Below are 24,775 nucleotides of genomic sequence, written 5' to 3' on the forward strand. Positions count from 1 at the left end.
TTTCAAATTCCTTTATAAAGAAAAATACAGTCAAATTTGAGACATGAATAAAGTCTCAGTTTTGTTTAAAATCATATGTGTTTCACACAGTACCTCAAAAGCTAGCTTCAGTTTCTGGAGGCTCTCCAGCGATATCGTCTCGTCAATCTTATTGGGGAGGGGGAAATTGTTCTAAATATCATAATAAGTCAGCACAATGCACAATAAAAACGAGCAATTACATCTAATAAAAGCGAAGCCGTAAAAAATGCTTCTTCCAATTTAGTTTTTTTCCACTTCACTCAAATCAACTCACCAGGCAGTTCCTAAAGTCTGAGGGCTAAAAATACAAACCAAGGTTAGAAAGGAGATATATTAACAGTGTTGTTGTATCATTATCAACACACATGATTAGCTCCGAGTATTAATGACCATCTGTTACGGCCATCCCCAACGATACGTGCTCGCGCAAAGGCCACTTGACAGGTTATGCTCTCTGTGTTAATGGCCTCCCTTCAATTTTTCCACGGTTTCCTAGCAACTGATCCCTGATCCATGAAGCTCTTTGATCCATCATTAATAAATAACAGGGATAAACAGCCTAATTCCTCAAGGATGTAACTAGAGTTAAGGTTTCCCCACGGTATCTCCTGGATTGGGGAGATAATTGTTTAATAAGTCAGAGTGATTGAAGTGCTGAAAGTGTTCACGTAACCTGGCCCGCTTTCCAAATCCCTTTATTAGAGATGCATAACTTTGAACTCCTGAGTCGGTTTTGCCTAATCTGTTATGGCACATTGCTCATTACATTAAGCGGGAGTGTGACTGACGTCGCCAAGTAAAAGCCACAAACTTGAGCCGGTGCATTTGCACCAGCCTCCTACATCATTCCATCATTGCTGTCAGCTTGAGAGCTTCAATTTGAATCTGCTGGGGACCTTTTAAGCAGTTAGCTCAGCAGCTGTGTTTGTTTTACTTTGGCCTGAAACATGGCCATCCCTGGGCTCTGCGATAGATTGTCCAGCCCGACGCGCTGTCAGGCCGCTAGTAAATTGATCATCAGCTTGATTTAAAATGACACTTTTGGCGTTACCTCACATGCATTCTGTGACTGGTGATATACACTTCAGCTGTAGTTGAGTACAAGCACTTTGGACAGGGTCCATATAGTGGAGAATTTAGCGCTGTAGCACTCTGGTGCCATCTTCAGGCGCTAATAGCAAATCCTGAAAGGTAGGCTGATGGGTGAAGGGTAATAATGTATAATAGCAACAAATCACACAGACTCTCTGTTCAATTGTTTCACATGTGAATGAATATTTTGAAAAATGTACCTTGAGGCTGTCGCTCGAATCAATACCGAGGTGTTGTCGTCTCATGAAGTGAACCTTATCTCCAAGTGTGACAGAGTGCCTTCTCCTGTTCTGTTTTAGCAGCTCCCTCACCAACCATTCAGGCTGCTCTCTTTCGTCCTCACTGACACCCACTCTTCTTGGTTCTGAGAAATCATCCGCTTTATCACCCTGACATCCTGCCCCAGAAGTGTTATTTGTCTTCTCCTTTGCGCCGGCGAGTTCAGAGAGGATGCTGGAGGATTTCAAATGTAACTTTAGTTAAATGTATGCACTCTTATTTTATTAGATCGCTCTGATGTATGTTTGGCCTCTGTTTAGAGAATATTAAAATGAACTTTTCAGGGTATCAAGCTTTGCAAGAAACTTGTCAGTGAAAGTGGCACAGGATCCGTTTATTTCCCAGGTGACCAGACTTCTTTCATTACAAGGAAACTACTCAGTGATGCCCCAGATGGCAACTAAAGCTCCATGACAACGGCAAACATTTTGTGAACGAGGCTCAAGAGAAAAACAAGGCAGCGTTTTCTTAAAATGTTAACTCATTAAAATAAATGTGCCATTAAAGGAGAATGATACTTAACAGAAGTATATTAAAAAATATCAGATTACCTGGTGACATGTTGAGTTTCTAATCTTCCCGAAGCCGAAGAAGAGCGACACTTTGTTCCCAATGGCATTCTTCTTAAGTTCAGTATATTAAAGGATGATGTGACGTAAAATAAATAAATTAGTACATAAAAGAGACTTCAGGGTTGAAACATTCTTCAGTCCGACCTCCAAACAGACGTTAATCAGACACACGAGTCTACCTGACACTCACTCTAGCATTACACCTGAGCAGAACAGGTGGCCCCATGGTAACTAAGAAACCAGGAGTGACAACTGAGACTACAAAACTCAAAACAAGACATTGCACCTGCAGAGATAGAGGCACAGCTTCGACTGTGACTGTGAAATGCAAATTAAAACAAATGGCACTGTTTATGCTGCCATTTTGTGTAATTGTTGTTTAGTTAATTAAATTAGTGCATGTTTTTACATTTCTTTCAAGCTGCAAAGGGAATGAATGAATGGACCAAACCATTAGCAATATTCCCTCTGGAAGTCTTGAAATCACTGTATCAGGTGTTTATATTAACAGAGCTCCAAACAGACTGAGTACTTTAAGAAAATATGTGGTGATGAAACATGACATCAGACAAATATCTTTACATCTGGTTCAGATATTTAATTATCACGACACACAAGTTACACACATCTGCCAACAAATACTGACAGACGCTGTGCTTAAGGCTGTATTATTTTTACTCGTGAAACATTAAAAAGTATGTCAAAACACCACCAGTCGTGATCATACCACTAATATAAGCAGTGAGGTTTAGAGAGGGCCTGGCCAGCTTGAGATCCACTCTGGTGAGCTGGAATTACGGCCAACTTCTGGGAGTTTCACATTCTTCTCATTTTTTGCACAAGCATCTTTTTTAAGAACTGTTTGCACAGTCGCTTTGTCTGCAAAGCAAGAATAGAACAGCAAACATGAGTCACCTCTAAAGTGTTAAAATGCTGCTAAAATGTTCAAAAACAAAATTCGATGCTGACTTTTCTCAGGTAAGATTCTGTGCAACTGCTGCAGCTCCTGAGGCAGCAGAGACTTGATCAGAGATGTGACATTACTGAGTCTCTTTCCACAAAACTGGTCATAGGTTGTCATGTCAGATCCTTTCTGCTGGGTGTCAACATGCCTTTTTACAACAGTTGGGACTGAAACACACGGAGGATGATTAGCTGGTAGAAATAACTGAAACTGGTGTTTAAATTAATCTTTTGTGTTTGTTAGCCTGTACCTATACCACAGGAGGTCACATTTGGAGCTATGGCGTAGTGCGAGAGATTTTCCTGCAGTTCGGGTTTTTGCTTTAGTTGGCGATAATTGGCCCTCATCTCCGTGTTGTTAGTGAGCGGTATGTGGCGCCTGTTGTGCAGTCGTCTTTCTGCTTTATTAAAATCATCACGTCCTAACAAAAGCGTTCAGCAACGAAAGGAGAATAAGCTGAAGACAAAGATGTTATAATGGCGCAACGTGGACATGCCAGCATGCCGCTTAGCTTTCATACACAAAAGATTAACTCAACACACGTGGTACCTTGAGGCATGCCCATGAAGTTACACCTGTAGGTGGAGCAGTACTGCGCTGTCAAGGCCTTACGGATCTCCCCCTCAGAAGTGGGACTATTCCACGGGAACGCAACGTAGTCAGAGCTTTGTGCAGCGTCCCTGGGCTGTTTCCACATCATGAATGACTGGGGAGAAATAGCTTGACTTAAAGGTTACGGTGCACTGGGAGAGGTCAAGCATGGCATTCGAATATAAATCTAAAAGTGAGGCTAACGCGGCCTTAAAACCAACCTGGCTTGGATGTGGATTGTTTCTCCTGTGTCCCGAGGCTGTTGCTGTGCGAATGCATTCAGGTTTACAGACCGGCTTCCAGCAAAACTCCTTCTTGTACACAGTTGAACCAAAACTTCCAGACCGTGAGTAGGAGTCTATAAATGTTGTTGACATTGGGCGGCTACATAATGCAACAACACAGACAAAGAATTACACACAGACGAGCGATGAAAATATGCTTGCCAGTTCACAACTTTGATGTAGAACTTACACCAGAAACTCTGCAGCAGAGTTCGGCTGGTAGACAAACTGTTTTCTGTGAGATGTTTCATATGGATCCCACCACGGTTTGCCCTCTACAAATCAAATGAGTATTTTTACATGGTTAAAAGTGTGAAAGGAATCTTTACAAAACTACTAAACGTAAAATACTGGCTATATACAGTAATAGTGGCAATGTCATAGGTCAAATTATACAAAATGATTTTTTATACATAGCATATGACAGTAAAATGTAAGAAAGTTAAATGGTGGCCACTGAATCAAATAAAATATCCGCTTGCAATTTAAAGTTAGCTCCAGTCAATTACTGTCTTTACATGTTCTTGGTTTAACATTACCTTTAGCTGCCATTGATGACCACCGTTTTGTTGTGGCACCTTGTGTTACAGTTGTTCTCACTCTCCTGAAATCCTTTCCATGTCCGGATGAAAGTTCCTTCTCATGGGTGGCTTGCTGAAAAGACTGGATACTCAGAGAGGGTTTAACAGATAGAAAGTGTCTCTTTCTGGTACAAGCTTTGTGTGTACAGAGGCAGAGCTGATCCTCGCAGCATGTTTCCAGGCACTGTGGTTATGGAGACCTACAACATTTGAATCGCTGCACTGAGCTGCTGCTCAGCAGGGGAGATGTTGCATTAAAAATGTAGCAGTGCCACAGATGTGTTATTTATGTCTGTCACCGATGATGGTGGGCAGTAAGTACATACATTTATTCAAGTATCTTTATTTATTTAATTATTCATTTCGGTCAGTAGAACAAAACAATACATTATACATACATGTAAGAATTTCATTGCTCAGTGTAACCTTTTCTGTGTGGGTGACAATAAACTGCTTGAACCTTGAATTTCATTATAAACCTGCTTAAGACAAAGTAAATGATAATAATTATAATAAAAAATGCCTTCACAGTCTTATGTTGCTTACATGTTAATGCACAAATAACAATACAGTAGAGCGATGCTGCACAGAAGGACTACGACATTATCATTTTCATGCCACCCGTCTGCTCACCTCTGAGCCTTAACTGGACTTAAATAAATTAATTCACACAGACACTTTGAAACATTGTATATTCATGTATATAGGAGCTACCACTTAAGTTTACATCTCAAGTTTACAGTTTATATTTTATTTTATTCAGTTTTAATTTATTTTTCTTAAAGATACATCTATACCTATATATATATATATATATATATATATATATATATATATATATATATATTAATCTTGTGGTGTCAGAGCTTTAGGGGTGCTTTAATGTCAAACTACTGTGTCACAAAGCTATCATTTGGTTTAAAAAAAAAACTGAAACAAAGAAAAGAAATTGCATCTAGATGAAAAAATGGGGTTGGAACAATAACTGCAAAACAAACTTAAAGATGTTAAGGTCAATAATAAATCTCCTTTTGGACTGAACAGAACCTGCAGACTCTTAGGAGACACCCCAGGCAATCTAGCCCTGAAAATAGTCTAGACAAGCCAGTGGCTGTATTACTATTTCTACTGTAGTACTTTTTATTTATTTTTTTTACTAGTGGCTGCAGGTACAGCAATACATTTCACTGTGCATTGTAAAATACATACATATACACATAACTGTCCATGTGACGAATAATACTCGTATCTTTATATCATATCTTTAAGAGTACAATGAGAAATTTCAGTAATGTGCATTTTTCCTCTCTGCTTGACTGCCATTCAAGTTTAGCGCCATCTCACCACCGTGTTTTGAACCAACCGTACAACAAGCAGGGCCCAGACAGCCAGTGTCCAATAAGATCCTCCAAGGAGATGGCGGCAGCCAATGTCCGACAGCCGGAGCCCAACACACGGGATAAACACAGACAGATCCTCCTCGGCAGATAGACCGCGCACCGCACTGACTCACGGTGCTACTTTTTTCCCCCCATTGTTTGAAACACCCAACCGCACAACTGGCTTCATACAGCGCAAGAGGGGTAAGCATTAGAAACGTTATCTTCTTAATAAAGCCGCTAGTGCGTGGGTGGCTCCCATGAATGAGACCGTGGGCTGGGATGTTGTTTTTGAACAGTATACATCACCTTTGTACACGTTTAGTTGCAGGACTGAGCTGGATAAGATGCTAACTCACTGTCTCTCAAGCTCCTGGTGGTTTACGTTGCTTACTTGTTTTTCATAGTTACCCATCCGCGAATAATAACCACAATAAAAAAAAGTTAAGATACGCGTCAAAGGATGTTGGGTTTAGGAGCTACGCTGAGGCTAACGTAACGTCCGTTTATGGGTTACCAGGTTACCAAGAGTGGGGAGCTAACTGGAGTAGCCTGCTATGCTAGCATGATAACGGCTGTTGTCGCTGTGAAGAAGGCTAACGCTAGCCGCTAGCTGGTCGTAGGTTTATTTACAGCGAAGGGGGTTATTCCTCTTGACTGGTGCTGAGGCAGCCGTGTGCGGTCACACGGCCGGAGCATCTCTCCGAGACTTCACCGCTGCTTCAGTTGCAACTTAAATCATCTGCATTATCCACACAGGCCGCAAAGGTTGCACACGAAGCCGGCCATTGTTAGCAACCAAATCAGCCATTTTAATAATCGTCCCGTGGGGTGAACACTGTGCTGGTTGTTAGGGCTACTTTACAATATAACACACGGTAATGCCTTCACTAGACCTCTGTTACGCTCTAATAGACAAATAACGCCAGTAAAATAACGCGTATTTGTTTTATTGTAATATGAGCATCTTGATGGCCTCTTTATACAATGGATCATCAGTCACCCCAGACACCCTCCTCCCACCACACGATTTAAACAATAGATGCAACTGACAAAGCAAGAGGCAGACATTAGAGCTGGAGGGGGGAGATATTTAGGTTTTTATTTCCCCCTCTACCACTGCATCTGCATGAGTAGGTATTTTTTCATTCAAAGCATATTTTTTCCATCCTTCCCATTTAGAGGGTGAAGATGGTGAAGGATCCAAAGAAGCCACGGGGCAAAATGTCCTCCTATGCTTACTTTGTGCAAACATGCAGAGAGGAGCATAAGAAGAAGCATCCCGAGGCCAGCGTCAACTTTTCAGAGTTTTCCAAGAAATGCTCTGAGAGATGGAAGGTAAAATACGTAATTATAAATATCTTAATAAATATTTTTTTATTTATTATTATTCTCTGAATTCATTCTTTTCCTTTTTTTCCCTAAAAAGACGATGTCACCAAAAGAGAAAGGCAAATTTGAAGATATGGCCAAACTAGACAAAGTGCGCTATGAGAGAGAAATGAAGAATTACATCCCCCCCAAGGGACAGAAGAAGAAGCGATTTAAGGACCCCAATGCTCCCAAGAGACCACCGTATGTACCTTTTAATAACAATTCAACAAGCAATAAGATGTTTTTTTATTTCCGACAGTAAGTGCATTATAGTCGTCTAAATGCCAACACATTTTTCCCTCCGCAGGTCCGCATTTTTCTTGTTCTGTGCAGACTTCCGCTCCAAGGTAAAAGGTGAGAATCCTGGACTTACCATCGGCGACACTGCAAAGAAACTGGGAGAGATGTGGAACAGCTCGTCTGCAGAAGACAAGCAGCCGTATGAGAAGAAGGCCGCCAAGTTGAAGGAGAAATATGACAAGGTAAGTAGCCAGCATGCAATCGCAACCTTTTGAACATTTACAAGGTTTCTCCATGATAATAAAAAAAAAAAAAAATGCTTTCTGCAGGATATTGTTGCTTACCGCACAAAGGGCAAAGTCGACTCTGCATCAGCTGCTGCGGCCGATGACGATGACGACGAAGAGGAAGAAGATGAAGGAGAGGAGGAGGAGGATGACGATGAGGACGACGACGATGAGTAGATCTCACAGGGATGGGACCTGCAGTTTTGTTTATGCCATAATAATCCTAATATACTCAATTCACCATCTTGGAAACAGAAGTCAGACTGAACAAGAACATGTGTATATTTAATGTTTTTAAGATGTACAGTGTTATTCTCCTTTTTTTTGTAAAGTTAACTCTACATATCTTGAGTTTGGAATTTTCTAGTGGTAGTTCTTTATCCCTGCCATATTATGTAACTATTTAGGAGGACTACAAATCAGTATGAAAAGTAACTAGTCTTTAGGTGTTGCAACTCAAAAATGAGATTTCTGAGTTGGTAGTGTATTTTTGTTTGTTCTGAAAAATATTTTTTTATGTGCCGTCCTGATGTCTTTTTATTGTTCTTTGAATACCACTCTAATATCAAATGCAGCTGTCGACATTCAAGAATGTCTTCAATAAAGGTCGTTTTTTTTTTTAAGATTCTGTGTTTTTTCCTTCACCTTAGTGACGTCACGATTGAGCATCGAGAGCAAGACAAAGAGTCGTCAGAAACAACTGAGGATTTTTTAATTGGCAAGGACAGATTATTATGTAGTGCAAACATCTGAGTGATGCTTTCGCTGGATAGCCTACATACATGGTTGAATTAAAAGAAAACTATAGCCAGGACAACAATAAAATAATCAGGAATATCATTGCACTATTTTTTTAGCTCCATATCTGCAAATATTTAGTAAAACATAATAAACCCAAACCCTGCCAGATTTATTCCCCAGTATCTTCAGTATCCCAGAAGGTGGCGCCATGATGAGGCGCTTTCTAGTTAACAAATGTGTTACGCCCAAACAAAACTACAAAAATTTGTTGTCTCTCCCGTGGTCTCAAAGTAAAATTCTCTTCCTATTAATTATGCAGATTATGTCGTTAGAGATTAAGGACGTTTTGCAAAATAAATGAGCCTTAAATAGTAATTCAATGAGCTATAAGTCATAGATAAGACTTTAAGCTCACCTTCTACACATAGCACTCTGAGATCCCTGAAGGAAGAGTGTATTATAAATAAAATCTATAATTATTATTATTAGCCTATTATTACTATTAGAGTATTTCTCCTGGTAGAATGTTCCTGAATCTTATTGTGCGCACAGATTTTGGACAGAAGGCTCTACTCTGTTACGACCACACTGACCACATCCAGCACATTGTGCATCCCCCTTTGGTCTCCTCAAAAGAAAAGGTCCTTTTTGTGTATTGTGAGCGCCCTTCCCCAGTGGGTCGAGGCAGGGACCTTTGGTGATCCCTTGCTGGGATAGATTTCCCGTTTTCTGTAACTGGAGACAATCTCACAGTCATGGTGGCCTCACAGTCGCTTAAAGGGGGTTCACATGTCCGTTTATCGGATTTTTCTCAGCAGTGCTGGCCTTAGCCGTGCCAGTAATGGTTCTCTTTACAGTAGTGTTTGCAAATATAAATGGTCTCCTTTCAGTAGGTGTAACACAAAAACAGCCTTCTTGCGTGTCGCTAACACTAGATTAATAATATGTTATTCCTGCTTCTTTGTATAACAGTTATATTATGTGCTGTAGTTACGGTAATTTAATAAACCACAAATTGAATTTTGAATGATGAAGAAAAATAATAATTAAGCCAATGAGTTCAATTTGCTCTAAGGAACCTGGGTTTTAGTGAAGTTGGTACACTTCTCTCTCCTGTGATTCAGTTTTTTTTCCTGTCTTTTCTTTCCTTTTACTCATTGAATGAAAGCCCAGCACCCTCCCCTCCTGAATGAATCCCCCATCTGACATGCAACAAGAAAGCCTCCCTCCAGGCTACCTTACTGCAGGCAACTGTTCAAAGAGTTCATTTCATGTCCACACTGAGTAACCTCCAGAGCAAAATCCATGGAGAGAATATAAAACAGGCTGATTCAGCAAAACACAGTCTCTGGCTGAGGTTTGTGAAGGAAGCTAGTGGGTGGGCTAATTAATTGAACGCTCATGGGATGTGTTTTCTTTTGATGCACGCATGTAGCAACTGCAAACTTTTAATGTGCTTCGTTTTTGGAGCATTGAGAACTTTTTGTTTTGTTTTTGTGTCTTCAGCTGCAGATTTGCATAGTGTGATGTCAAAGGGGGCGTGTCGGGCAGGATTACAAGCCGAGAAGCTTGAGTAATCACTATGGATACAGCTTTTATAGTTTCCCATTTGTTGGCCTTGCAACACTGTGCAGCTTCAAGGACTCGCTTTTACTTTGGATCTTATTCTCCTGTTTGATTATGACCAAGAAAGAAGCACTCTGGAGGTAAACTTTATAATGGACTCCACTGGACAATGGAGAAAATATCCAATTATACTGTTGCATTTTGTGGTAAGTGCTGCAAATGTTGAGATAACAACTTTTTTATCAATCACAATCATTAAAATGCTTCAGATGCTGTATATTTTTACATTTATGTGTTTGTGTTTTTTTTTTCTTTCCTCAGGTGTTTAATGTTGCATCCCGTCATGAACCTTCACCTGGAAATAAAGGTAATGTAAGCAGTGACAGGGAGCTTTCAGATATTGTTCCAGGGCAGCATACGCTCACCTCCTGGTATTATACATCTGCTGATACTGTGCTGAAGCATGGCACAGTCAGCTTACACTCTCACAACAGATGGCGATCACAGATGGCTTTCTCCAAAACTGTTTATTCATTTCAAGTGAAAGAAGACACAATACCAGGTTGGTTATCTCTCCTACTGTAAGCACACACACACACACACAAGCAACTTAACTACCAGGTCGTAATTTCTAATATGTAGGGTGGATAAGATTATTTTATTTTGGACCCTGTAATTATGTTTTGTCCACTGTGTTGACAGGAACAGTTGTGGGGAAGCTAGACGCACTGTTTGAGGGTCTCACGCCTATCACATTCTCGGTTCAGGAGGATGACGGAGAGAACCTGTTCCTCCTCAACCCCGTCTCAGGGGAGTTCCTATTATCCCGCAGCCTCGACTTCGAAACACAAAGATTCTACATTCTCACGGTGGAGGCGCAGCAGGGGGATTCGCAGGTATCCAGTGTCAGGGTTTACTTCAACGTGCTGGACGCCAACGACAACCCCCCGGTTTTCGGTCAGGGCGCCTTTTATGCGTCGCTGCCGGAGGACACACACGCCGGCGTCTGCTTCCTGTCATTGAATGTGTCTGATAAAGATGATGGTAAGGCATCTGAAATATGACATTCAGTAGATGTTAGGGAAATCATGTAAATCACAAAACTCAATAAAGGTAAAACAATATAAATACATTGAATCACAGATCTTCAACAAGGGGTCGAACCCTAGGGGGTTTGCGGAGGTACTGCAGAGGGGTCACAAAATATTTGGTTGATTTGACATTTTTTTAATATATACACACACACATTGTAACGTTATTCTCATTTGATGAAAAAATAAATCACATTTACATTTACACAAGTACATTTACCAATTTATAAAACTATAAAGAGTACATTTTTAGTAGAATACATATTTGTAAAGATGTCCTATTGGTTTTACGTTAGTAGTTTCAAAGCTAGAGTTACCACTTGTGTAGGTTGCACATCAAATTTCACTCTCCCTCTTCCCCTTTTCATAGTAGAGCAGCTCCTCCAGCAGGAGACTTTGGGGTCTAAGCAATTAATCCACAACCATCCGAGCTTATCACAGTTCAGCTGAGGCTAATTAAATGCCATTGGCATGTGATAGCATTTTTTTATTTATTTTTTTTGTAATTAGCAACAACACCAATCCCATATTTCCAGTTCATATATCTCAAACCGAAAGCAATCAGTATCATTCAGTTGATTTTCTGCAGTGAAAAAAGCACACACACACACCACATCCACACAGACACACACTTTTTTATTTTTTTTTTAAGATTTTCATTTAATTATAACTTTCTGAGAAAAGTGTGTTTGCATTAAAGAAGAAATGGTGGCCTGCAAAGACAAAACAGAACTTTTTTGTGCTATTAATGAATGCTTGATTACAGTTCTTTTATGGTAATCATGTCTTACAATCAGTAGACAGTGCTCCTTGATCTGGCTCCTTGACTTATACAAAAGGTCAAATTGGTAAAAAAGAAAAAAAAAAAGAAAGAAAGGGGGGAAAAAGTGTGGTTTGTTTTGATATGATAACTGTCACGGTTAGGGAAGTGAACCCAAGTGCAAGCCCAGGATGTAGAGTAACTGGTTCACAGTTTATTTTAAGCTGAGGACCTGGGATAAGGCTCAGTCTCAGACAGGTAGGAGGGAACCAGAGGAAGAGTTGTGGGTTTGTAGCAGACAATGTTAAGGGAAGCCAACAGAGAAGGGTTCAGAGATCTGGGATCTGAGGGCTGAGGTGACCATAGCTGACAAGGAAATCTGATGAAGTATATAGAAGAGGAATGAAGACTGAGGGATCAAAGGAAAACAGAAACACAGAAGAAGAGGAGGAGGAGAGGAATACAAAGTGAGACAGGGAGAGTAACTACAAGGCAAGGAAGGTTAAGAGGCAGAAGCAAAGTCTGTTCATGCTTAAAAAAGAAGTAGATGATGGATGTCTTCCTTCCTTTTACACCACAAGTCTTTATCATGAGGCCGTTTCATTTTTTTTTAATTACTCGTGTCATGTTTTCCTCTATGCCAGGTGAGAACGGAGAACTGCAACTGAAAATAGCCAGTGGCGATGAAGAGGGAGCGTTCATCATACACCCAACTGGTAGTTTATGCCTGAACACAGAGTTAGACAGAGAGAGACACTCCTCCTACAATCTGACCATTACGGCCAATGACTGCGCCCAGCCCACGGCTTTACAGTTCACCAGCACGGCACATGTTTTTGTACTAATTGAAGATGTCAACGACAACGCTCCTTCATTTGTCTCAGAAAGACTTGTTAGCATACCTGAGGACACCGCACTACATTCTGTTGTAATGACTGTATTAGCCGAGGACAAAGACACGGGATCCAATGGGGAGGTTTTGTATTATTTAGATAACACATCCGGTGGAATATTCAGCATTAATAACACAAGCGGGGAAATATACCTGGAGAAGATATTAGACAGAGAGGAGATTGATATCTTGAGTATTACAGTAAGAGCCGTGGATAGAGGCTCAAGCCAGATGGCTGCTACAATGAATGTAACGGTGCACGTGGAGGATGCAAATGACCACGACCCTGAGCTGCCACAGAGCAACTACAGCATAGCAGTCAGAGAGGACATCGCCAGGGGAACGAGCCTGTTTCGGGTTCAGGCATGTGATCAAGACATCGGGTTAAATGGACAAGTGAGATACACGTTGCACCAGACGAGTCCGTTTGTGGTGGACAGAGTTCGAGGTGTAGTCACTGTCATGGATCAACTGGACCGAGAGACGGACTCCAACTACACCTTAATCGTGACCGCTGTGGATCAAGGGAACATACCCAGATCTGCTACTGCTACTATTACTGTCACAGTCTGGGACGTCAATGACTTTGCACCCACATTTTCTCCAGAAACGCTGGTCATTCATGTCAAGGAGAATGAGGAGGACCTGACCCAACTAACACATCAGGTGCTGCAGGTTCACTAAACAATGAGTTCACTGAAACTTAGTTCTAGTGTTAATCTTGTTTTTATTTTTATTTATCAGGTGTCAGCTTTGGATGATGATTTAGGAGTCAACAGTCAGCTGAATTATTTTATAGAGAAAGGAAATGAGGATGATTTGTTCTTCATCACCCCCAATGGCACGTTCCATATTTCACAAAGCCTAGACAGGGAGAAGGAATCGCTGTATATCGTCACTATCACTGCTGTTGATTCAGGTAATTTAGATCAAAGTTGAACTGAAATAAAACAAATGATAAATAATAATGAATGTAATTTTGTCATTTGAAGGACTGCCACCATTAACGGGCACTCTGACTCTACACGTTGTAGTGGATGACGTCAATGATAATCAGCCGGAGTTTACAGAGGAAGTCTACAACACCATAGTGTACGAGGACTGTCCTGTAGGCACAGTGTTTGCCATGATATCTGCATCTGACTTGGATGATGGCGTTAATGGGGAATTAAGGTAAAATAATACATACAAATTCAAAAAACATCACATCACTGTGAGAGTTGTATTGACTTCATTTGAAGAAGTCCTTTCAGAGAAACATACACCGATCAGCCACAACATTAAATGTTGTGTGAAGTAGTGACATGAGACATGAGAAGTAAATAACATTGATCATCTTGTGATAATTCAGTGTTCTGCTGGGAAACTTTTGTACCTGGCATTTGCGTGGACACTGCATCCTGCAATGGCAGCAGCAGGATGTGGGGTGACACAAACACACACACAAAAATGGTTTAGGAACAACTCAAAAACATGAAAAACAGAAAAAGGTGTTGACCTGGCTTCAAAATTCATTAAATCTCAAACTAATCAAGTATCTGTAGGCCCCTCCCCTCAACCCATAGGACCCAAAATCCCCCACTAACAACATTGTGTTGCCAGACACCACAAGACACCCTCAGTAGGTCCATGTCCATTCTCTGATGAGTCACAACTGTTTTAGAGACTCAAGAGAGACCTACACAATATTAGGAAGCTGGTCATGATGTTATGCGTGATCCTTGTATCTTTATCAACTTCCGTTGCTGCTTTATACATAGTATGTGCACTCCTCTCCATTTAGGTATTTCATGGAAAACCTCGATGTACCTTTTGCTATTGAGGAAACATCTGGAGAACTGTTCACAACCAATTTCCTGGACAGGGAGACAGTCGCCATTTACAGGCTGACAGTTATCTGCAGTGACAAGGATCCTACTCAACCTCTGTCGAGCTCTGTGCTTGTGACTGTTCTTATAGAAGATGTCAATGACCACTGGCCCCAGTTTATGAACGGGCCCTACGTGGCCTATGTGCCCACTGAGTTGGCTCCAGGTGAGATATGACCTCTTAACATGCACATATTTATATGCAAACTACCTATTATTATCTTTTTTATGGCGTTTCTGTTTTTTTTATAGGTGCAGTTGTTTGTGCAGTAAGAGCAACAGATGGAGACACTGAAATGAATGCAGAGCTATATTACTCATTATATGGACAGAGTTCAGACCTGTTTTCCATCGATCCATACAGTGGCACTATATTCACTTCAAATGCTCTCCGAAGAACAGACGATATTATCGTCAACGTGCATGTGGAGGATGCTGGAGAAAACCCCAAATTTGACACTACTACTGTCAGTATCAGGTTTCATAACATCTCCGACTTCCCTGAGATGGATGTGGATGTTCTGAGTTATTCCTTTTCTGAGGATGAACCGGTGGGAACACTGGTGGCCATGGTCTCCGCGGAGAGCATCCGAGCTGAACCCGTCTCTTTTTATGTCGCATCTGGAAACTTTGAAGACACGTTTCATGTGGGGCAATTAAGTGGAGCACTGGCAGTGGAGAATCCCTTGGATTATGAAAACAGAAACGAGTTTTCTTTGTTGATAGAAGCCAGAGACTCGGGCTCTCCTCCCTTCTCATCATTTGCAGAAATTCACATCAACCTAACGGATGTTAATGACAATTCTCCGCATTTCACCCAGGCTGAGTACAGGTGTGAGGTTTTTGAGAACTCCCCGCCATCCTGGGTTTGTGATCTTCTCGCTGTTGATGCAGATTCTGGCCATTACGGTATGGTGCAGTACAACATCACAGGAGGGAACACTCATAACTTTTTCACAATTGACCCTGAAAGCGGTTTACTGAGCACAACTGCAACTTTGGATAGAGAGAGGCTTCCTGAATTCAATTTAACAGTTGAAGCTACGGAACTCGACAACCCTCTTCATAAAGATAGAGCAACTGTTATCATCAGTGTTTTAGACAGAAATGACAATGCACCCCGTTTTACAGAGATTTTCCTCACTGAGGTGCCTGAGGATGCCCCTATTGGATACACAATCGTACAAGTCACCTCAACGGATGACGACACCGATGCTAATGCAGGAATTAATTACTCCATAATCGAGCATAGTGACGACATGCCTTTTAAAATTGACTTCACCATGGGTTACATCACTGTTGAAAAACATCTGGACAGGGAAGTGCAGGATCACTATGTCCTGAAAGTGAATGCAAATGATTCAGCATGGAGCATAAGCACAGATGTCACTATAATCATTTTAGATGTCAATGATAACATGCCAGTATTCTCTGATCATGTTTATAGCGTTGTGCTCCCTGAAACAAAAGATGAAGAGGTGTTTGTTTTGCAGGTTCTTGCTACAGATGCAGACTTTGGGAACAATGGTGAAATTTTCTACATTATTGAACCTCAAAACGAGGAGTTTTGGATGAATACCTCCTCTGGTGAAATCTATACAAAGCAGCCGCTGATGCTGCATAATTCAGCTTTTGAAATCTATCAGTTTACAGTTATTGCTTCTGATTGTGGCAAAGTTCCACTCTATAGTAATGCCACCGTCACAGTGAGATTAGAACAACCAAACCACCACCCACCTGTGTTTTTTCCTTCACAGTCTCTCATTGCTGTTCCTTATCACCTGGCTGTGGGAGCGGAGGTGGTTCAGTTCACAGCAATGGATCTGGACACCAATAGCAGCACTAATATTGAGTATGCTTTGAATGGGGGTAATGCATCTGGTCTCTTTTCAATTGAGGCTAACAGTGGTAAAGTAATCTTAAATCAAACTTTAGCGGAGCTTGAAAATCTGTTGCTCACTTTAGTAGTCGTAGCCAAAGATCAGGGCTTCCCATCTTTAACGTCACAGACTCAAATCACTTTTGAAGTTACCGGGAGAAATCTATTTTCTCCGAGTTTTAGCGAACCAGATGTTACGTTCTCTGTCCCAGAGGACTTGCCTGTAGGATCAGTAATTGGAAAAGTTCAAGCTGAAGACAAGGATTATGGTCCCAATGGTGCGATTATGTACTGCATTACCCCGGAAAATCGATATCTACCACTGTCTGTCGGAGAAGGCTCTGGACTGCTAATACTGATCAGAGAGCTTGACTTTGAAACAGAAGTTATTTATCACCTCCAAGTCATAGCCAAAGATGGTGGCTGGGTGTCTAAAAGTGGCATATTGAATGTTACAGTAATAGTTATGGATGTGAATGACAATCCTCCAGTCTTTTCATTGTCAGAATACACCACATCAGTGCCCGAAAACTCAGAAATTGGGACAAACATTTTAGCTGTGAGGGCTGCTGATATTGACTCAGGAGCAAATGCACAGATAGCCTACTCTCTCATAGCTGGATATGTGGATAAATTTGCAATTGATTCAAGAAATGGCACCATCACCACTTTGGAGGTCTTTGATTACGAGCGAGAGCAAGTGTTTGATTTAACGATCAAAGCTTCAAACACCGGCGGACATACTTTATTCAGTTTAGCACATGTCGTCATTCAAATCTCAGACGTCAATGAGTTCACACCAACATTCAGGATAAAAGAATTTAACTTTTCAGTATTTAAAAATGTGCCTGTTGGAAGCGTGATTGGCAAAGTGACAGCCGTAGATCATGACCGAGGTCCTGAAGGCCGGGTGTTTTACGTGATGTTTGGTCAGGATAAAAGTTTAGGTTTCGATGTTGATCTGCTTTCTGGAGAAATATATACAACGGGCAGTTTGAGGAAACAAGGCAATAGCCGTGTTGTTTTAAAAGTTTTGGCAAAGAACTCTGGTGTTATTACTGGCATGGACGTAGATGAGACTTTAGTCCACATCAGTGTGATTGACACAAACGATGCACCCGTGTTCACCTCTGAACACTATGTAGCAGATGTAGCAGAAGAAAGTCCAGCTGGGACGTCGGTGCTAACTGTTAGCGCTACAGATCAGGACTCCATCTTGGACTGGAATCGCTTCTTCTACAGCGTTGAAAATGGAAACACAAACTTCTCTTTCTCTGTTGACCCCTCCACTGGTGTTATTTCGGTAAACTCCCCACTTGACAGAGAAACCTGGCCTGTTTATAATTTGACTGTTACGGCCACTGATAATGGCTCTCCACCAGCTACGGGGACCACTAACGTCATTGTAACTATTGCTGATGTCAATGATAATGCCCCCAAACTCACATCGACTGAGGCTCAGGTGAAAGAGAATCAGCCCGAAGGCACCATAGTCGCCAGATTAAATGCAACTGATCTTGATTTGCCACCGAACCAGGGTCCTTTTACATACTGGTTATTAAATCCCTCAGCAGGCAGTGCTTTTTCACTCACTCCTGATGGCCTTTTACTCACGACACGGATTATTGACCGAGAGCAAACCTCATCATATCAAGTCCTGGTGGCTATTCGGGATGCAGGCTTTCCCTCACCATTATCATCAACAACAATGTTCCATATCAGGATCGTGGATGAAAATGATAACCCTTCAATCCCTAGGAATATCGTCATTGAGGTGAAATATTTTGGCAGCTCTTTCCAAGGAGGCATGATTGGTAATGTCCATCCTGATGATCAAGACGAGTCAGATGCATTAATCTGCGCTATCAAAAGTGGGCCAAATAACATGTTCACGATACCTAATGGCACATGCGAGCTGTGGTCTTCTCCTTTTCATGGCGAGGCTACGTTCAATGTCACAGTCGAAGCTACGGACCAGCTTCATTTCCCAGTAAACAACAGTATCTATGTCAACTACAAGGGTTTCACAAATGCTTCTGTAGACAGCTGTATATTATTCTACGTTTCATCACCCTCTGTGGAAGAGTTCTTGTCTAATAAGTATCTGAGGTTTGTGAAAGCTCTGGACAGTCTGTTTAACCTCCAGGCTTCTAAGACTCATGTATTTGGAATCAAACACATTGGAAATGAAATCCTTCTGTTGGCTGCAGTCAAAAATTACAACGGTCAGTATCTTAGCAGAGAGGTAGCGAGCGGCATATCAGTGGGACATAAGAAATTACTGGAGGCTCAGAGCAATGTGACGATTTCTCACATCACCAGTGACCCGTGTCTTACCAGCCCTTGTCAAAATAGGGCATCGTGCAACAAAAACATTTACATCAGGGAGGAGGTTGCTGTCCTGGAAAGTGGGGCCGTCATCTTTGTGGCACCGCAGAAAGAGATTTTTAATTGTACCTGTCTAGTTGGATTTACAGGTACGCTCTGTGAAGATGACATTGATGAATGTGAGGCAAATCCCTGTCAGAATGAAGGCACATGCGTGAACGCCGGGGGAAGTTTCTACTGTCACTGTCAAAGCGGGTTCTCTGGCTCCGTCTGCTCTGCTGATGTAGACGAATGCCTGAAGGTGAAGTGTCAAAATGGTGGAACTTGTGTTCCCTCTGAAGATGGATATCACTGTCACTGTGTGCCTGGATTTGAAGGTAGACTTTGGCACATGGAGAAAGCAAAAAAAAAATATATGTGAAAAGACAGATTGTCTTAAAAATCTGTTTTATTTGTCTAGGGGAAACATGTGGGCAGTTCATAGACCACTGCAGATCAACGCCATGTGTTCAGGGCACCTGCATCAGTTCACAGACAGGATTCACCTGTAATTGCTCTTTTGGTGAGAATAATGCATAAAGATGGAAATGTATAGAAAAAAAATATTTTTAAGGAAGGACATTTGTTTTTTGTCTTGCAAAGGTTAAATGAGAAAACTCCAAACTGTAGGTAAATGGTTAGTTTGTTAGCTTAGCTTAAAAAGTGACAACTTTAGCCTGGTGTTGTTGGAGCAAATTAAATACTAAATCACTAATTTACACATTGTTTTTTCTGTGTGATCTGTACAACATAAAGCGTAAAGATATTTACTAATTTGTGAGTTTTAAAGGTGCTAGCATGCTAAACAGGACATCTGTTTCCCTATTACCAATCATTTTGCATTCCTAAACTAAGCTAATTGACTGCTACATATAACAAGTGCTCAAGGTCAAATTAACTGTTTGTGTATTAGTGGTTAGTAGTGTATTCCTCAAAACATTAACTCTAGATTGAACGTTTTGTGCTACAACTGTAAGAATGCATTTATTAAAACACTGTGATTCATTGTGTTTTAGGGGTCAGTGGAGTTCACTGTGAGGAGCATAGCTACGGCTTTGAGGAGCTGTCCTTCATGGAGCTTCCCCCACTGGACCGCAGGACTAATTTAATCTCTCTAGAGTTTGCGACGGTGCAGAGGAACTCCCTCCTCCTCTACAATCCCGGAGGACCATCCAGCAGGGAGTTCTTTGCATTGGAGATCCTGGATGGAGCTGTGCTTCTCTCCTATGACCTGGGCTCAGGACCAGTGAGGCTGCAGACGCACAAACAAGTTGCAGATGGGCATTTTCACAGTGTCACTGCCAGGAGGATTGGCAACGTGAGTTTAAAATATGTTACCACACAGCAAGAAGTCATTTTTTGAAGGAAATGGAAAAAAAAATCACAGTGGTATTTGCACTTCACAGATGGTTTCTTTGCATGTGGACAACTGCACAGATGTTGAAACTAAAGGATTTTGTTTTTCAAAGAGCGATGGCAGCGGCTCAGAAAGGTAGAAGTGAAATGAAAGTCACAAATTTTACATTTCTGCTTGTAGCCTTGTGTCTGCACCTTTAACATCTCTAATTTTTTTTTCTGTCTTCTTTACATCCAACCAGGACACTAGATGTCGGCAACACCAATATGACACTTGGAGGATTGAGGACTGTTGAAGTGATTTTACAGCATCCTGCTCAGATAAAAACCCATGACTTTGTTGGGTGTATTCGAAAAATTTATATTAATGGCATCCTGCTGAGACCTTCAATGGCCCTTGCGGCACATAATATCTTAGACAGGTAAGCTTAGAGAATTTAAAACATGGTTAGAAAAACAGCATAATGTTCAAATACATGTGGGCTTAACAGAGAAAATGTATCTGTGTTCTTTTGGTACATGTCTGAATTTTGACAAACATGCTTTCCACCTTGTGTTTATTTCATAAAGGTGTCCTCGAGCAACAGCGCCAGGTTGTCACAGCGTCCCATGCAGGAATGGTGGTGTATGCCACGATCTTTGGTCTGACTATCTTTGTGAATGCACAAGCCCTTTTACGGGAAGAAACTGTGCCAAAGGTAAAAAATAAAAAAATAATAAAAATAAATAAAACAGATTTTTAACATTTCTTTTAAATATTGTGTTTGAAGTTTTTGTTCATTCTTTGAACAGAAATGTCAGAGGAGCTTGTGCTGAGATTTAACGGGAGTGACTACATTGAATATGTTATTAAGGAGAGTTTCAAGAGAGACTATCTCCTGAAGAACTTGGTGAAGGATGAAAAAGAGGCCGACAACAAAGACCAAACTGTGATTAACGTCAAGTTCAAGACCAAAGATGACGGAGTATTGGTGTTTGTTCTTGGACAGACAGGATACATAATGCTGAAGGTGAGTGTGAAAACTGTTTAGATATTTACCTATCTCTCCCTGTTTATATGTCAAATGTAAAACTGCTTTTTTTCTTTTCATTTCCCAGATAAAAGACAGAAGGCCTGTGTACATTTTCAAAGACATGCTGTCGGGACAACTGTCAGAGTTTATTGTAGAGCCTCCTGTGGCTGATGGCTTCTGGCATGTGCTCTCGCTGTTCAGCAATGGACAAATCACTTTTCTCTACGTGGACGGTAAACCAGTCTTAAACGACACCGGTCAAAGCATAGATCTAAGTCCAGTTAGTGTGGAAAAGATCGTGCTAGGTGCAGCTCCAGTGGGCGAAACACAGCTCCTTCAGTCAGGTAAAGATAAGCATAAATCTGATTACTAAAATCAAAATATGAATATATACACCGATCAGCCACAACATTAAAACCACTGTCAGGAGAAGTAAATAACATTGACCATCTTGTGACAATGCATTGTTCTGTTGGGAAACTTTTGGACCTGGCATTTAGGTTGATGTTCCTTAGACATGTAGCACCCACATAGACCAGACCAGGCACCCCCACCCCATAGCAATGACACTCCTTGATGGCAGCAGCCATCCCCAGCCGGATGCAGCCTGACACATACACAAAAACGGTTTAGAAACAACTCAAAAACATGAAGAACAGCACAAAATGTTGACCTGGCCTCCAAATTCACTAGATCCCAAACTGATCAAGTATCTGTGGGATGCAGCAGAACAAGATGGATCCACAGAGGCCCCTCCCCTCAATCCACAGGACCAAAAGGTCCCCACGTTTGTGGAGCACCCTGAGAAAGCCCGTGTCCATTCTCTGAAGAGTCACAACTGTTTTGGAGGCACAAGTCATAATGTTATGCCAGATCGGTGTATATAGTATCTCCTAGTTTTGTATTTCTGGCCGGCTATTCTTTCTGATCCTTACATAGCAGCATGCTGACTTACTGATCTATCAATAATACTGGCTCTGAACTGTCTTCCTTATTTTTGCAACAGGGTTCACTGGATGCGTGCAGTATTTCAATGTGACCGGTTACACTCTGCCCGTCAGTGGACACAGCTTAATGGCGGACGTATGGCCGAGCTCCACGCTCACCCAGTCCAGCTGCAGCTCTGCAGGCGTTTGCCTCTCCTCTCCATGCTACGAGGAGCACACTGCCAAGAGGACTTGTGGATCTGCTGAGCAGAACAGATCCTGCATCTGTTTACATAACGTCTCGGACCACTCCTGCGATATCTGCATCTCCGCAACAGACACCCAGGATATGTGCTCTGCAATGAAGGGCAGCGTTCCTCTGTGGCTCATAGCTGTGGTTCTTCCTCTTGTCTCCCTCCTGGTGATTATTGGAATGGTTTATATCTTTTACAAGGCGAGGCAGAAGGATGTAAAGTGTCAGAGTGAGAGCTTGACGCAGAAAACCGAGCAAGGGAAAGATAATGTAGCTTTCTGTTTTAATGCCAACACAATGCTCACAGAGGCTCACAGAGTGTCTCCAGAAAAAGGAAAACTACATGAGCCGATGAGCGCAGATCAGCAGGAGTTTTACTGTGATGTCAATCTGCCAAGTGTACAGCCGGTGTCGAATAGTGAGCTGGAGTATTATGAGATCAGCAGCATCTGTAGTGCATTTCATTCAGACAACACCTCTCTGAAACTCAGCTGGCACAAGCATTTATACAGCACAAAGTGTGTGGACAACGGTCCTGGGCAGTGGGGAGATTTGAGGATGTTGTTTGCGGGTTTTAAGAAGGAAAGCTCCATCGAAGAAAAACAGACTCATAATGTTTCTTTCTTAAACAAACAGTTGCTGACTGAGCTCGACGCAGAGCCAAAGCTACCTTATTATATGAAGCAGTTCATACAACCAGATCTCCTGGAGCCAATACAGAGTCTTACCTTTGAAGAAATTAGCAAACTGAACACTCCTCTGGAGCAAACGCTGCCACATCAAGCACGGCTGAAGTCTGGGCCCCCGACAGTGACGGATATCTCATCTGAGAGTGAGACAGGCAGCACATTCACCTGCTCAGAGTCTGATTGTGGGCAGTTTTCTACCAACTGTGGCAGGAAACACACACATTACCAGTCATCCATGTTAGCCTGCAACTTAAGGCAGCAAACCTGCCTCTGTGCTGCAGGTCATGTTAGAGCTGCGAGTATATCCACCGATATGTTTGAACAGTGGGAACATATTTTAAATTTGCACCTTCCTTTTAGCAGCTACGCTCCAGTCTTTGAGGATATTGCGTGTCTACCCACTGAACCCAGTCACGGCTATGATATTCAAAGTGACATAGAGGAAATTATTTGATTGTCAATACACTGGTGTAGCTGATAGGTCAGATGGATTAATGTTTCTTGCACATTAATGAACAACATATTTCTAATATAATGATATTGTTGGGGGTGGCATGTGTTGCTGACTGGAGCCTTTCTGTGTGGAGTCTGGACTTGTCCAGAGTGTACCCTGCATCTCGCCCAATGACAGCTGGGATATGCTCCAGCCCCCCGCTACCCTCCAGAGGACAAGCGGTTACAGAAAATTAATGAATGATATTGTTAAATGCATCTATTGCACTTGCACTGCAGATGTTTTATACTTTTCATGATGGTCATGTTTATTTTCTTAAGACTTAGCTATTTTTTTTACCTGAACATACAGGATGCTGTTTAATGTACATTGCAACATGGCACCTGTTAAGTGGAAAAGGCCAATAAAAAGTTTTGCAAAAAAGTGTTGTTAACGCAAAATAAATCACCAAATAGAGGGTATGCATTGACGTCACTTCCTCCCCGGGGCCACGCCCCCCTAAGTGGCAAAAAAAAACGTGATGAAATCTAGCAGTAAACACAGCAAGACTGGGAAAAATGTGCATTATCAAATCAAATTAAGGATAAATGTACTCGACAACGATCCACACGAACTAGCATGTCTTTGGAAAAGTGGACTGGCCTCCGTTTCAGTTAGCGTAAGTCAGTTTTAGATCACTTCAGTTATGATAAATGTAGCTAACTAAAAGATGCTAACGCTAGCGGAGCTTTACTGAGAAGTAACGTTAGCCATAAAATACTGTGGCGTCCGACCGGACGTTAAAAGGATGACGAGTGAAATAGTTACTGCCGACCGTAACTACGCCAAAGCAACATCCATAAACTTATCTGACAGCCCTCTGGAACGTAAAGTATAAGGTATGACTTCATCAAAAAAATATGCAGCATAAATTAATATTACCTGGCACAAAATGTGAACCACAACACCAGGTTTCGGTGCCTGGACTCCAGTTGTTTCTTAGTAACAGCGATCCATTTATTTCTCTTTCCTTTGGCAGTCGGAGATATCGGTGAAAATATATCTCTGACTGCTTTTCATATCTGTTGGTTCAGTCAATCCCAAAACAGCTCTTCCCTTTTTTAACTTATTTAATTTAAAACTAACCTATTTAGACGCTATTACAGCCTATGATTCAAACTGATGTGGCTCAACTGTCACTTTTTGCCACTCAGTGGATGTAACCATGGAGACGTCGCTTGTTGTGACGTCACGTGCATACCCTCTATTACCAGTTG

General features: G+C 41.6%; 3 protein-coding genes across 3 annotated transcripts; 2 read left to right on the forward strand and 1 right to left on the reverse strand.

Moving 5' to 3' along the window:
- Positions 1 to 2,544: 2,544 nt before the first annotated feature.
- Positions 2,545 to 5,106, reverse strand: LOC125013860 (testis-expressed protein 26-like). Its single transcript, XM_047594768.1, has 7 exons — positions 4,343 to 5,106; positions 3,994 to 4,078; positions 3,741 to 3,903; positions 3,478 to 3,634; positions 3,179 to 3,349; positions 2,934 to 3,095; positions 2,545 to 2,843 (listed from the first exon to the last, which is right to left on the reverse strand). Exons 1-7 carry the CDS (start codon positions 4,353 to 4,355, stop codon positions 2,713 to 2,715), a joined length of 882 nt encoding a protein of 293 aa, XP_047450724.1. The 5' UTR covers positions 4,356 to 5,106; the 3' UTR covers positions 2,545 to 2,712.
- Positions 5,107 to 5,800: 694 nt separating this feature from the next.
- On the forward strand, positions 5,801 to 8,287 carry hmgb1b (high mobility group box 1b). Its single transcript, XM_047595066.1, has 5 exons — positions 5,801 to 5,967; positions 6,946 to 7,101; positions 7,193 to 7,338; positions 7,445 to 7,619; positions 7,707 to 8,287. Exons 2-5 carry the CDS (start codon positions 6,955 to 6,957, stop codon positions 7,839 to 7,841), a joined length of 603 nt encoding a protein of 200 aa, XP_047451022.1. The 5' UTR covers positions 5,801 to 5,967; positions 6,946 to 6,954; the 3' UTR covers positions 7,842 to 8,287.
- A 1,671-nt stretch (positions 8,288 to 9,958) lies between these two features.
- LOC125013032 (protocadherin Fat 4) lies at positions 9,959 to 24,298 on the forward strand. The gene is made up of 16 exons (XM_047593298.1): positions 9,959 to 10,177; positions 10,293 to 10,533; positions 10,674 to 11,015; positions 12,467 to 13,380; positions 13,459 to 13,633; positions 13,707 to 13,887; positions 14,498 to 14,748; positions 14,835 to 19,166; positions 19,250 to 19,351; positions 19,845 to 20,146; positions 20,235 to 20,320; positions 20,427 to 20,606; positions 20,755 to 20,882; positions 20,977 to 21,194; positions 21,283 to 21,541; positions 22,204 to 24,298. The coding sequence occupies exons 1-16, from the start codon at positions 10,124 to 10,126 to the stop codon at positions 23,517 to 23,519; spliced, it is 9,081 nt and encodes a 3,026-aa protein (XP_047449254.1). The 5' UTR covers positions 9,959 to 10,123; the 3' UTR covers positions 23,520 to 24,298.
- Positions 24,299 to 24,775: the final 477 nt, after the last annotated feature.

Source organism: Mugil cephalus, chromosome 9, assembly GCF_022458985.1.
Source record: "Mugil cephalus isolate CIBA_MC_2020 chromosome 9, CIBA_Mcephalus_1.1, whole genome shotgun sequence".
NCBI lineage: Eukaryota > Metazoa > Chordata > Actinopteri > Mugiliformes > Mugilidae > Mugil > Mugil cephalus.

Bases quoted from the DNA above. Each gene is read 5' to 3' on its own strand.
- LOC125013032 (XM_047593298.1), top strand. From the start codon at position 10,124: ATGGACTCCACTGGACAATGGAGAAAATATCCAATTATACTGTTGCAT. The intron at 13,634-13,706 runs GTAATTTAGATC...TGTCATTTGAAG, and splicing joins TATCACTGCTGTTGATTCAG to GACTGCCACCATTAACGGGC. The intron at 21,542-22,203 runs GTAAAGATAAGC...TTTTTGCAACAG, and splicing joins AACACAGCTCCTTCAGTCAG to GGTTCACTGGATGCGTGCAG.
- LOC125013860 (XM_047594768.1), bottom strand. The intron at 3,096-3,178 runs GTACAGGCTAAC...CGTGTGTTTCAG, and splicing joins TGTGACCTCCTGTGGTATAG to TCCCAACTGTTGTAAAAAGG. The intron at 2,844-2,933 runs GTCAGCATCGAA...CTTGCTTTGCAG, and splicing joins CAGAATCTTACCTGAGAAAA to ACAAAGCGACTGTGCAAACA.
- hmgb1b (XM_047595066.1), top strand. From the start codon at position 6,955: ATGGTGAAGGATCCAAAGAAGCCACGGGGCAAAATGTCCTCCTATGCT. The intron at 7,102-7,192 runs GTAAAATACGTA...TTCCCTAAAAAG, and splicing joins AATGCTCTGAGAGATGGAAG to ACGATGTCACCAAAAGAGAA. The intron at 7,620-7,706 runs GTAAGTAGCCAG...TGCTTTCTGCAG, and splicing joins TGAAGGAGAAATATGACAAG to GATATTGTTGCTTACCGCAC.